At 36.9% G+C, this 14,729-nt stretch overlaps 1 protein-coding gene across 1 annotated transcript; it reads left to right on the forward strand.

Annotated features, from left to right (window-relative positions):
* The first annotated feature begins 9,097 nt into the window (after positions 1–9,097).
* LOC107877372 (putative late blight resistance protein homolog R1A-3) lies at positions 9,098–13,212 on the forward strand. The gene is made up of 3 exons (XM_047394164.1): positions 9,098–12,633; positions 12,664–13,054; positions 13,153–13,212. Exons 1-3 carry the CDS (start codon positions 9,257–9,259, stop codon positions 13,210–13,212), a joined length of 3,828 nt encoding a protein of 1,275 aa, XP_047250120.1. The 5' UTR covers positions 9,098–9,256.
* Positions 13,213–14,729: the final 1,517 nt, after the last annotated feature.

Raw genomic sequence — 14,729 nt, forward strand, 5'->3', positions numbered from 1 at the left:
TCTTGGAGATATACAAAGAAGTCTATTGTAGCCACTTCATCGAATCATGATGAGATAATAGCTATTCATGAAGCAAACCGAGAATGTGTATGGTTGAGGTCCATGATACATCTAATTCAAAAAATGTGGTTTGAAATGTAACAATGTACCAACAATTTTGTACGGAGATAATTCAACATGTATAACATATCTTAATGGAGGATTCATAAAAGAAGATAGAACGAAGCATACTTCATCAAAGCTTTTATATGTACACAAGCTCCAAAAAAATGGTGATATTAACGTGCAACAGATTCGTTTAAGTGACAATGTGGCTAACTTATTCACCAAGTCTCCTCCTACTGCAACTTTCAAGAAGATGGTGCATAAGATTGGGATGCAAAGACTCAAGGATGTTCTTATTAGGGGGAGTTAATACGCATTGTACTCTTTTTTCCTTATGAGGTTTTGTCCCACTGGATTTTTCTTGTAACGTTTTTAATGAGGCAGCCTATATGCATATTGTTAGAGATGTGTACTCTTTTTCCTTCACTATATTTTTTTCCCACTGGATTTTTTCTAGTAAAATTTTAACAAGGCATATTATCTATTTAGACATTCAAGGGAGAGTTTTATAAATGTATTTACATTATAGTTAATGTCTATGAAGATCTAATAAGATCTATCAAGATCTAGTTGACATCTATCAGGATTTGAAGTATCTGTCTTTTAGTCAGAAACTCAGAGTATTTTCCCCTATAAATAGAGAGGTTTTGTTTATTGTATCATCAATTATCTTATGATCTCACATCCCTCAATAGAAATAAGAATTATTCTCTCTACTCTTCTTCTTTATTCTTTATTCTTTTGTGTTTCATAACACGGTATCAGCACGAGACTCTGCCAAACAAGGTGAGACAATCTTAAGGTAAGGTTATCTACTCTTTTTCTTTATTCTTTTGTGTTTCATAACACTATCTTGGACATATGATTTTTGCAGAGGGTGCAGCTATGGACAGACTTAAGGTAGAAGCTGTGGTGGAATGGCCTTAGCCAAGGAATCTCAAAGGATTGAGGGGGTTTCTTGGCCTTACTTCATAAAAGGATATGGCCTCCTTGCCAGACCCCTTCATGATTTACTCAAGAAGAATGGGTTTATATGGACACAAGAGGCAGATGCAACATTTGACAAGCTTAAGATGGCCTTAACCACTGCACTAGTTTTTTCCTTTCCTGATTTTTCTCAGGAATTTACTATAGAATTAGATGTTTCTGGAGATGGTATTTATACTATGAAAACACAAAACTGCAGGCCTATTGCATTTTTTAGCAAAGGTTTATCACCCAAAATGATACGAGCCAAATGGCCAACTTAGTTTTTGATGACATCTTTGAAAGCCAACACATAGAGACTCAAGACTTGGTCACCTCAAATATACAAGAACAAGCATGGGGGATCGGTTTTGAGCATGCCATTAAGAAAGTCCGTGTGTGGAAGATTGCTTGGAGCATTAAAGACTTAAGGACTCATGGTTTTGGACCAGACTTAAATGACTCATGGTTTTTGGAGCATTGAAGAGCCTTAAAACACTCCAAAACTGCCACTCTACTTAAGGGTATTTTGGTCATTTTATGTCCTTTCCTTACACTCCATAGGAGCTCCTTTCATTAAAGGCATTAGGGTTATTTTGTCTTCATTTTGTAATAACTATAAGTAGGCTCTTTAGGGTTTATTTCATACTTTGTTGTTTATTGATGTAAGACTTTGGAGCATTGTAACACCTAATTCTCTCTAGGTTCTGAGAGTGAAACACCTTAGTTGTAGGGTTTGGAAAATCCAAATCCGAAATGAGGGCTAATTCAAGTGTGAATTTACTTAAGTTGCAACTTGGCTTGAAACGTTGATGCTTGAGGAGGTAACGTCCCTCTTGAGTCACTATAAGGGTTTTGGTGATTATTTATGTAGGTGTTAGAGATCCTTAGATTTTATACATTTTAGGACTTCTAGTGTTTATGTAAGCATTTTTCTAACCATCTATCCTTTAATATATTACAAATCGTTTGTGTTTTGTGCTTCTCTTCTTGTTGTCGTTTTGTGTCTTGTTCTTTGTGGACTATTTTATGACGTTTGTGGACTATTTTGTGTCCTTTATGAGCTATTTTGTATCATTTGGTATTAGAGATAAGACTGATTTTTTTCCCACAAGACCAATCTTGGGCTCGGTTAGTAGAAAAAAAAAGTGTTCTAAGTGTTGGTGTTCTTGGCCGAAAGGTGTTCTTCTTGTTGTTGTTGTTTTGGCCGAGATTTGAGTCTAGATCTAGGTGTCTTTTGCTTGTAGTAGTTGTTTCTAAATGTTAGTTTTGTCTTCACTAACACCCTTGAGTCTAGATCCAAGTTGAGCTTGAACATTGTTGTTGGTATTGTTGTTACGGTTTCAAGAACTTGAGCATTGTGGTGGTGTTGTTGGATCCAAAAACGTGAAGGTGTTGGCTTGAACTTGTGTTGTGGGTTATAAGCTTGAAAATGTGTGTTTTGGTTCTTGAAGGTTCACGTGAGGTTTGGTTTTCAAACTTCTATTGAAAGTTCTTGTTGTTCTAGACCAATCTTCATGTCTAGTTGCAAGAAAACTCTTTAATAGTGTTGTTTAAATCCAAAAGCCAAGTAGAAAGAAGGGAAGTATTTATTAGTCTTGAAAACAAGCCCCAAAGACCTACCAAAAGGGAAGGGGGACAAAAATATCTACCAAATGACTTGTTTCCAAAAAGGAGAAAGAAAACTATCCTAGGTGTACAAAAGAGGAAAAGTCCACCAATCCCTCAAAAAGGTGTTTTGCCCAAAAGGTGTAAGACAAGTCAAACTTTTTTGAAAGGTGAAAAGGGCTCCAATCTTGTTGTTTTCTTCTCCTAGGCCGAATTATACACTTCAAGAATTGAAAATTGAACCAACATTTCAAAGTTGAAAGAAAAACTTTCAAAAAAAAACCGCAATCAATCCTAGACCACCATACCACCAAATTTCGTACAATACCAATACTTTTGGCTCAAAATCTTGGATTATTAGTTTCTTCTTGTTGATTCTTAGTTTCATTTTGTGGATTCTTATACTAATTGGCAACTAGTAAATACCTACTAAGTTGTAAATTAGTTTTTGAATATGTTTATTCCTGTTAGCGTTATTTTGTGCTTTTCTTGTTTTTGAATCATAGCATTTCTTGATTTAAGTTCGAAAATTATTTCCTTGAGTCTTCAAACAAAGAATCCATTCCGACCAAGGAGTAGACTCACCCCTCGACTCATCACAAACTACAAGCCGACTTGCAACACTTGTGAATCCAAGTGTGAGACGATCAAATGTGTGAGAGTGTGGTGAGGTTGCTTCAAACTAACTTGTGTTTTGTTTTGTAGGCTTGTTCTTTTTCTTTTTTTAGCTACAATTACAAGGGAACCCACGGATTCAACCTCTCAACCCATGGACAACAATGTCACCAATGTCATTTTGTCCTACCTTGATACTATATCCTGAGATCTAGCTATGATAAATGAAAGGTTGGATCATATGGTAGGTCAAAGGGAGCAAGTGGGCTGCCCGAACTTACGTCAAGAGAAAGGCCGTAGCTCATGTGATCTACAAGGTAAAAACGCTATCTCCTACACTCCTATGAACTTAGAATGTTGTGTTGCGGCTAGTAGTAGCCAAGTGGGTATAGTTGCAGCTTTGCCTAAGGTAGAGGTGCTTGAGTCTTTCTTTGGTGATACTCTTGGTATTATCAGGTCGCATGAGGACCAAATTTTTGTTGTAGGTACGCAAACACTAGTTGATCCTTTAGATGATGAAATTGATTCTCTTCGTGAGAATGATTTATGTCCATCTAGTGCTAGCACTTATAACTTGACTAAGGTTCCATTACCGAGTAGTGAGAGTATTCACACACTAGTTGACCCTTGTGAAAACCAAGGTGAGTCTACGTCGGTATATGAGTTGCCAACAACTAGTGAGGATGTGAACAATGAGCAATCGGGTGGAAATGACCTTAATGTGCTCTATTGTTTAGGAAACCCAAATTGTGATTGTCTTGGTAAAGATGGTTTTTCTTGTGATCCATTTGTTGCCCATTTCGGTTTGTATCTAAGTGAGGATTGCTCCTTTTAAAGAGAAGGTGATATGTGCTTAGAAATTTCATCTACTTCTTTGTTATGTGTTTCTTATGTTGCGCATAATCCTAGTAGATATTTTGAAACTAGTAGTAAGTGCATGCATGAGAACCCTTTATTTGAAGTTGAATCATGGCACCCCTTTCTCAAACCTCTTTTTGTTTATGATATTTCCAGTGGTGATAAAGAGGGTATGCTTCACTTTGAGGATGGCACCCTAGGGGAGAGTGAGAGTGGCCGAGACCTAAGCCCTTGGTTACATCTTCCATTTGACCCCGGTAAATTCTTAGGATATGAAAGATGGATAGTTGTTGGTCAGTCTACTTTTTGTAGTGACATTGTTATATGTGTTGCGTGGACTTTACTTTCAACTAAGGCACCTCCTTGATGTTTATTCCTTTCGCCAACTCCTTTGTAATATTTTTACTATGTTCCTCATGATTAAAACAAAGGATGTGTGGCTATATCTCAATCGTGTACCTCCTTAGTATGTTGATGTTTTTTATTGTGCTAACTCTAACCCTCATGTCGTGAGGATGTAGTGCTTGTTTGTCTTCTCTTTGTTCTTGCAAGGTTTAGATTCTAGGTCGAATCCTTTTCAAGAAGGGGAGGATGATACGAGTCAAATGGCCAACTTAGCTTTTGATGACATCTTTGGAAGCCAACACATAGAGACTTAAGACTTGGTCACCTCGAATATACAAGAACAAGTATGGAGGACTGATTTTGAGTATGCCATTAAGCAAGGCCGTGTGTGGAAGATTGCTTGGAGCATTAAAGACTTGAGGACTCACGGGTTCAGACCACACTTAAATGGTTCACAATTTTTGGAGCATTGAATAACCTTAAAACACTCTAAAACTGCCACTCTACTTAAGGGTGTTTTGGTCATTTTGTTCCCTTTCCTTACACTCTATAGGAGTTCCTTTCATTAAGAACATTAGGGTCATTTTGTCTTCATTTTGTAATAACTATAAGTGGGCTTTTTAGGGTTTATTTCATACTTGGTTGTTTATTGATGGAAGACTTTGAAACATTGTAACACCTAATTCTCAATAGGTTTTGAGAGTGAAATACCTTAGTTGTAGGGCTTGGAAAAGCCAAAATTGAAATGAGGGCTAATTCAAGTGTGGATTCACTTGAGTTGCAACTTGGCTTGAAACGTTGGTGCTTGAGGAGGTAACATCCCTTTTGTGTCACTATAAGGGTTTTGGTGATTGTTTATATAGGTGTTAGAGGTCCATAGATTTGATACATCTTAGGGTTTCTAGTGTTTATGTAAGCATTTGTATAACCATCTATCCTTTAATATATTACAAATCGTTTGTGTTTTGTGCTTCTCTTTTTGTTGTCGTTTTGTGTCTTTTTCTTTGTGGACTGTTTTGTGACGTTTGTGGACTGTTTTGTGTCCTTTGTGAGCTGCCTTGTATCAAAAAAATAAGGATATATCTATGTATGAGAGGGAGTTGCTAGCACTAGTTTTAGCTGTACAGAAGTGGAGACCCTAGCTGTTAGGTAGACACTTTTGTATCAAAATAGATCATCACAGTTTAAAATTCCTTTTGGAGCAAAGACTTACAACTCCTAGGCAACAGAAGTGGTTGGTGAAACTTCTTGGTTATGACTATATTGTATAAAAAAAAGAAGGAAAACATAGTTGTTGATGCACTGTCTAGGAAGAAAGAACAAATACAGTTATGCAGCATCTCAGGATTATAATCATCATTACTTGAGGAGGTCAAGAATTCATAAATGATTGATCCTCACTTACAGATTCTCATAAAGAAAATCCAAGCATCTAGGTGTAAACCTTACTATCAGTATCATACTAGAATTTTGAGTAGAAAAGGGAAGCTGATGGTGGGGTCAAATGTTAATCTTAGGAAACAACTTATTGCCTATTTTCATGAAAGTTCACTTGGTGGTCATTCTGGTATCAATACTACATTATATAGGCTAAAGCAAGAATTCTATTGGAAGAAAATGAAGCAACAATTTTAAACTTATGTCAGAGAATGTGACACTTCCCAGAGGTGTAAGGGTGAGAATATTGCATACCCTGGCTTACTACAGCCTCTTCCCATTCCTGATAAGGTTTGGCAGGACCTCTGTATGGATTCCATTAAGGGACTCCCTAAAGCTGCTGGCAAAGAAGCTATTTTTGTGGTGGTTGACAGACTCAGCAAGGTTGCTCACTTCCTGCCTCTTAAACATCCTTATTCAGCATTGGATGTGGCGCAATTATTTATGGATGGTGTATTCAAATTGCATGGAATGCCAAAATCTATTGTTTCAAATAGGGGTCCTATTTTTATCAGCAAGTTTTGGCAGGAATTATTCAAACTACTAAAAGTTTCCCTACTTACTTCTTCTACATACCACCCTCAGACTGATGGCCAAACAGAGGTTGTCAATAGGTGCTTGGAGTCCTATCTGAGATGTATGACCTTTGATAAACCTAAAGATTGGCCTCATTGGTTGTCACTTGCTGAATGGTAGTATGATACTTCCTACCACTCCTCTATCCACATGACCCCTTATAAAATTGTTTTTGGCCAAAAACCACCCCCTTACTTCCTTACTTACCCCTTGATTCTCAATTGGATGTGGTTGATAGAAGCTTACAAGCTAGGGAAGCCACTATCAGATGTTTGAAGTTTCATTTAAGCCAAGCTTAAAACAGAATAAAGATACAAGCTGACAAGCATAGGACTGACAGATATTATTTTGTTGGAGATTGGGTTTATGTCAAGCTCCAGCCTTATAGGCAACTATCTTTGAAAGATCACTCCTTCCAAAAGCTGTCAGCCAAATTTTTTTGTCCCTTCTTGATTATTGCTAAGGTTCGCCCTGTAGCTTATACTTTGGCCTTACCTACTGGTTCTAAAATCCACCCTACCTTTCACATTTCTCAACTCAAGAAGAAGTTTGGTCATCATGTTGCTAGTCCTACACTTCCTGCTATTCACACTGATTCTGGTCACATTTTGCTAGTACCTGAAGCTATTCTTGATAGAAGACTTTTTCAGAAGAGAGGCAGAGCTGGTACTCAAGTCTTGGTCAAGTGGTTGAATCCAACCCCTGAAGATAGTTCTTGGATGGATATTGCAGAATTCAATCAACAGTTCCCTCACTTTAATCCTTGAGACAAGAATTGTTCTAAGGGTGGGGTATTGTTATATTCCCAATTCAAAATGTGTACTAGAGTGAGGAGAGCTGATTAGCTTAATCGAGTAAGGAATTAGCTAATTAGTCAAAAGTCAAAAGTTAGTTAGTTAATTGCTGGTTTGAAAGTTAGTTAGGCGCGTGGACTACACGCGATCCGAGAAACAGTTGTAACTAACTTTCCCTCCAAATTCCAGCTCCCCTATTTTCTGTTTCCTTTATTAGCTACATTGAGATTCAGTTGTAAGCAAGTTTTGAGTAATAAGAATTATAGTTTTCCTCTTCCAATTTCTCTCTCAAATTCCTTCTTACTGAGTGAACTGTTCAAGGGTAATTCATCAATTTATCCTTTAGGAACACTCATTTTCGTAAACGTAATCTTTGAATCCAGGAGGTCACATCATTGGAAGATTTCTCTGTGCGGTCAAATCGGCTCTCCTGCCTATGTATCTCATGCCCGGTGCCATTGATCTGTCTGATGGGAGAGATCCACCAATTCCTTTATTTCAATGTGTTGTATCCTCTACAGAGGTGGAGTACCCTCTATTCAATATCTGATTTCCTGCCCAGAGAGATATGGAAACATTGAATTCTCCAATTTTTGAACTTTTCTTTGATTCTTGACCAAACATTACAAGCTAAAATAATGACTTTCTTTTTCATTCATTTGCATAATGTAGGGCGAAATTCAGTCTTTCGCTTTGCATTTTTGGACATGAAGCAACAATATATGTTGTTTCAACTGATAATTTATCATCTCTAAAACTAAAAGGTATCATTGACATGGGAATAACGATTCAAGATTATCATCAATTTAAAACCCCCATTTACAGACCTCTACCTTTAGTGACTACATTGTAGTTTAGATTGGCCGTGTTGCGAAAATCAACCCCTTCCCTTGTGACGCCCTAGCTTAAGATAAGAGCTTACATAGTAAAACGATGGTAGAGATGTTGGATAAATAAGTAAAGCAGACCTTACGTATTTTAAAGTTGTGGGGCCAAGGCTCAAAGCCGATAATATCACACAAGTGGGCTTGTCCGTTACATTGCTCCTCTTGAAGAAGTCTGTAATCCCCTTTGGCGATCTACTATTAAACGGAGGACATCACTATTAATGGAGAGCACTTCTGGCTTTAGCCGCTTTATCCTTCAGCCGGCCTTGGTTTCAACAACAAATCAAATCGGCCAATTGTAATATAATCTTTCTTGTAAATAAGGCCGTCTACATACGTAATTTTTAATAGGCCAATAGGAATGAAACTCAGGCGGATGTTACAATTAGTATTAACTACTAATTAATAAAGCAATAATTGTTGTTTAGTGTTCACCTACCGTTAATAACAATTCAGTGCTCATATTAAGCAATAGGAATGAAACAATAACTAGTATTAATGCAATGATTCAGAGTTCATACATACACTCTGATAATAGTTTGATCTCCTCAGTAACCTCTCTGTACTAGACAACACCTTGTGGCCGGCAGATTGAGTTCATAGTCGTTGAAGAAAACTGAACAATTGATAGTTCAGGTGCGTTTCTTATAAACGTTTGATGATAGTTCGGGTAGAAACACATATAGTTTCAAGCACTACACGGACCTACCTTCTTTCTTTTGTGTTACAAAACTATTTGCAACCTGAAAATAGACATGTTTTCATTTATTTGTCAACAATATGTTTCTAAAAGGTTGAATAGCATGCAGCTGATGATAAATAGGAAAAAAAAAACATGTTAGTTTTGTTATACAGGATAGAAATTAGCTAAGAAGGGGCGACGGCTAACTATTATGACAGGAAAATTCTGATTTCTCATAACCAAAATGGCATAGAAACATTAATATAGCTTCTGAAATTAATTAGATATTGGAAGAGATGAATAGAAATGTTGCTATTGATTAATGAAACTGATACCGCGAGTTTAGGTGAACTTGCAGGAATTTCTACTTCATCGGTAAGAGAATGGCTCAAAATTACATTGACGACATGTTAAATCACCTGAGAAGGATCGAGAGTGGAGGTGATTCTAACAACTTCAAGATTGATCAAATTGAGGCTCTTAAAATGGAGCTAAGATTTTTGAGAACTTTTAGCAAGTACAATCATGTTCTTTTGCCTAATTCCTTGGTCATAATTTCAAAGAAAGGCAAATCAATTGTGGAAATGCTTCACATAGTTTTCGGTGAAATTCCAGATGAATGTGAAGCTAGCCTTATTCTGGAAAGGCTAGAATCACAGTTGCTGGAATTCACTGAAGGTAGTGCCAGTTTAAGGTACAACTATGAGTTGAATGTTTCATATCTGTCAGAATATATGGATTGCCTTGACGAGAATCTAAATGATGTACTAACGTACCTGGAATGGGGTACTAGGTCTCAGCCTTCTTTGACGAATGAAGAAATCCTTCAGACAAAGAGATTTACCAAGCAACTGAAAATTGTTCAGAAGAAAATGAGATTTTTGAGATACTTATATCTCACAAAGATAAATGGTTACGTCGACCATGACAAGCTGCAAGGTCTGGAGACCCGAATTCAATTCATGGCTGACAATGTGGGACAATTATGTTTTGTTTTCTGGATTTATGGGGATGAAGATGAAACAGATTCGGAAGAGGATGACGATGATACAGATGAGGATGGCGATGATATAGAGAGTAAGCTTCCTTATATACTATTTCTGGTTGTGATAGTGAAGCTGGAAATGCAAAAGATTTTTCTTAGTGAACTAACGGCTTCAAAGTTTAGTCAATCAAGAATTTTCAAGGATAAGAAATTATCAAAAGGATTTTCATATTATCTCCGTAAAATGCTACTGTATCTTAGAAATGAAAAGCTTAAGAACTTTACTGCTAATGTCACTGCTCGCAACATTGATGTGGCAATAGAGTTCTTGTTGGTTTTTCTCAGTGATGTGCCAAATGATGTTATTAATGGCAAGAGGTTGAATGAAGTCTTAGCAAATATTGGAGGTCTTGTGGGCGACATACTTTGTGTAATTCAAATGCTTCTTGCGGGATCTATCATCAAAGAAGACGCTAGCAAGATTGATATTAGGACGATACAAATATTGGAGAAGATTGAAGATCTAAAGTCACAAGTGGAAACGTACTACAAATCCTTAAAATTCACTGCATCTCACGAGTTCCCCACTGTTGGTGGATTGAGCTTTCTTGATTCGCTCCTTGGGAAATTGAATGAGATGTTGAAATCCGAAACAAGTTTAAATTTAATGATGAAGCCCCATATTTGTATTTTAGAGAAAGAGATCTCATCTCTAATATATGCTTTTAAGGATGCTTCCAAGGTGCAACATGAACGCGAAATTCTTAAAGATCTACAGAAGCGTACTATCAATTTGGCATATGAAGCTGAAGTTGCTATTGACTTTATTCTTGTCCGATATAATGTTCTTTGGCATTCTTTTTGGTCACTTCCTGCAATCATAAAAGAGATTGATCATATTAATGTGGAGGTGAGAGAGATGCGGTCAGCGAACCTTTCTTCGAGGCCATGCTTTACAGTTAAACATGTGGCAACTCAACATAGCAATCTAATGACTGCTGAGGAGATAGTGGGTTTTCGGAATGACACAGAAAAAATGATTCAATATCTGACCAGAGGTACAAATGAGCTAGATGTCGTTCCAATTGTAGGCATGGGAGGACAAGGGAAAACGACTATTGCTAGAAAGGTGTATAATCATGACATTGTTATTTCTCATTTTGATGTTCGAGCATGGTGTATCATTTCCCAAACATATAACCGGAGAGAGCTATTACAAGATATTTTCAATCAAGTTACTAATTCCAACGATAAGGGAGATAAGGATGACGTCCTTGCTGATATTTTGAAGAAAAATTTAACCTGGAAGAGATATCTCATCGTCCTGGATGATATGTGGGATGGTGCGGCATGGGATGACTTTTGCCTTTGTTTCCCTGATGTTGGAAACAGAAGCAGAATTGTAGTAACAACTCGACTTGAGAAAGTGGGTGAACATGTCAAGCGCTATACTGATCTTTATTTCCTTCCATTCCTCACACCAGATGAGAGTTGTAAATTGTTGCAGAAAAAGGTGTTTCAAGAGGAAGATTTCCCTCTTGAACTACAAGATGTGAGTCTAGCAGTTGCAAAAAGATGCAGAGGATTGCCTCTAGTGGTTGTCTTGATAGCTGGAATAATCAAAAAAAGGCCAATGGAAGAATCTTGGTGGCATGAGGTTAAAAATGCTTTATTTTCATATCTTGGCGAGTCTGAAGAATATAGTCTTTCAACTATGCAGTTAAGTTATGATAACTTACCTGATCATTTAAGACCGTGCCTTCTTTATATAGGAATGTTTCCAGAGGATGCAAGAATTCCAGTGTCTAAATTGATAAGTCTATGGATCGCGGAAGGGTTCATGCAGAACGTTGAATCCGGGAGATTAATGGAAGAGGCAGCTGAAGGTTACTTGATGGATCTCATCAGTAGTAACGTAGTAATGGTTTCAAAGAGAGAATATAATGGTAAGGTCAAATACTGCCATGTTCATGATGTAGTGCTTCACTTTTGCATGGAGAGGAGTAGAGAAGAAAAGTTTATGCTGGCAGTGAAGGGGCATCGTAGCCAGCTTCAACCTTCTGGATGCAAAGAAAATAGAGTGAGATTCAGTTTCAGTACAGAGCATTCCAATTTTACATCTCAGGGATCCAAAATACGAACACCTTCCCACCAACATGTGAGGTCACTGATAACGACCAATCAGTCATGTGAAATTTGTTTTGATCTCTTCGATCAGATCAGTGAATTTCGACTTCTTAAGGTCTTGGATTTGAGTTCTCATGGTGACGGTGTTTTGAGGTCAGCTACATTGAAACCACTAATTCACCTGAAGTACCTCGCTGTTTCTGTTTATCAATTTGTCTTTCACCCAGAATTACATTTGTCCCATCTTGAAACTTTAATTGTGAAGGGTATTGATTGTTCAGTGTTACCTGCGAGTTTCTGGAAAATGGAAAAATTAAGGCATGTTGAGATTCGTAAAGCTGAATTTGATTTGGAGAACAATTTGCAGCAGATCTTTGAAGAATCCTCCAAATTGGAAAATTTGAGGATATTAAGGCGAGTTGTAATCAAAATTGGTGATGCTGATAGTGTGGATATGTTATTATGGATGTGTCCTAATCTTCGAGAACTTGACATCCATGCTGATAGTGTGAAAGCTGATTCTGCAGAGATATTTCCCACATTGGAGCGTCTTACCCAACTTCAAGTACTTCGCCTTTCCATTGAGTCATCCATAGTTGTATCCAAGTTACACTTGCCTTCAAATTTACGGAAGTTGGTACTAAGCAGGTATACAAGAGGGATTGGTAGTTGTGGAAGTGAATCTGTCATTTCGGAAAGCATGATTTCTGTCATTGCAGGACTACCAAGTCTGGAGTGTCTGAGTCTTAAATTAGAGGATTTGGTTTATGAGTCGGAAGAGTGGTGCCTCAGAGACATCACATTCCACAAACTTAAGTTCTTGAAACTGGACGGCTTAAATATCTCAAGGTGGGATGTCTCAGAGGAATCTTTTCCTATGCTTGAAACACTTGTTATAAAAGATTGTGACGACCTAGAGGAGATCCCTCTTAGCTTTGCAGATATTCAGACACTGAAACAGATTAAGTTGATTGATTGCCATGAATCTTTGGAGGCTTCAACTGTGAGAATTAAGGAAGAAGTCGAATCCATTGAAGGATGTGACCGTATAAACCTCATCTTATTCAAAGTAAGTAGAAACATTATAAGTAGAAGCATTACATCTGTAAGTTTATAATGCAAAAAATCAGCAATTCACCTTTAGATATTTTTTGTCCATTTCTTTAGTTCAAATTAAATTTTCGATATGGAAAAAGGGAAGAAGCAAGTGATACTGCGAGCGAATGAAGTGAACCAGATAACAGTATAGTATTTGGACAAATATCAAAGGTCAGTATTACTTGTTATATTTTCCTTCTTTTCTTCCTTAAGAGAGTTGCCTAATTATATGCCTAAGGCTCCTATATTCATTCCCTAGTTCCCTCAAGGTTCAGTAGCTCTTACTACCTACCTTTCAAGGAGTTAATTGGTCACTATTTGTGGTATAAATCAAAGTTCCTTTTTGTTGTAGTAACATACCTTTTAGTGTGTAAATTGTTGTTCTTTAAGCTAGCCAATATCAAATATTATCAGGATAGCAAAAGGAGACAACTCGCCTGCGCTGCTCTCATAGCTTTCTCTCTACATGAGTAGAAGAGCTGTACAATTATTTTTCCGCCTTTCCAATTGTCAAGTTTTACTTCCGATCTCTCACTGAGTCTCTAGTTCGTTACCTTCTACTACCGATCTTCTTCCTCTGCTGCTACTAGAGCTACTGGATATCGACCTAAGAGATACTAGACCGGGTGCATGCGAGAGGAAGGGATGCTGCTATATATCAATGGAGCAGTGCTACCAAGGATCTAAGAATCATGAAAGACGTAATTGAAATATGCACATGGAAGAACAAAAGTGCAGATGAGGCTGCTTGTGATGTTCAAACTACATACAGTTTAATTGGTAGATAGAAATAGTTAAAGAGACTTAGAGTCTCTACCTAATTTTCTCTCCAGTTTTCTACCTAATTGTCTGCATGTATATTTGTGTGTGTATATGTATATCGGATATGTATGTATGTAAAATATGTCTCTTTTTCTGATGTAAATTTCAGGTCTAAGTTGAGTACACCAAGGATTTGTACATGAGAGATCAATTCATTATCTCCGTGTGTATAGAATTCAAGCTGAGGACAGTAGGTGTATGTCAAAAGGATATATGATTGTTTGTCTGTATAGCTGAGGACCGATGTGTTGCATCCCTATTTCTTTTAAATCAGTCTTTGTTTTAGCTGTATCTGAATTCACATATGTTGGTGCTCCAAAGTAGAATGTGTATATGCTACTTCATTTTCGTATACTACTTGTACTGTATTAATGGGGAGAATATCATAAATTTGAAGTTGAAAGACGATCATATCCCAAAAATTACTGATGGGCATTGCATTAAAACCGTTATATCTAAAGTTAATTCTTATTTACTCTCTCTTTTTAAAAAAATTATTTTAATTGATTATTACTATAAATTGTACTAGTTTAAAGCAATTAACTTCAAAAGTCAGCGTTACCTTTGTTGCTAAAGATCAAGCACTACCAAATCATGATGATGGGATTGTATGAAATAATAATAATTTGTGTAATTGCAGATAACATAATTATGTCGAGAAGGTGTGGTTTAAAATTCACGATATGACTTCTTATGTTATTGAATTAGTTAAAGAGGATTAAAATCTTACCTAGGGGTGGACATGGTATGATATATATCAAATTATCATATCAAATCTAAATTTTTGACATCAAAATTTTGGTATTATGGTATATGGTATACAT

Source organism: Capsicum annuum, chromosome 7 (assembly GCF_002878395.1).
Source record: "Capsicum annuum cultivar UCD-10X-F1 chromosome 7, UCD10Xv1.1, whole genome shotgun sequence".
Taxonomy (NCBI): domain Eukaryota; kingdom Viridiplantae; phylum Streptophyta; class Magnoliopsida; order Solanales; family Solanaceae; genus Capsicum; species Capsicum annuum.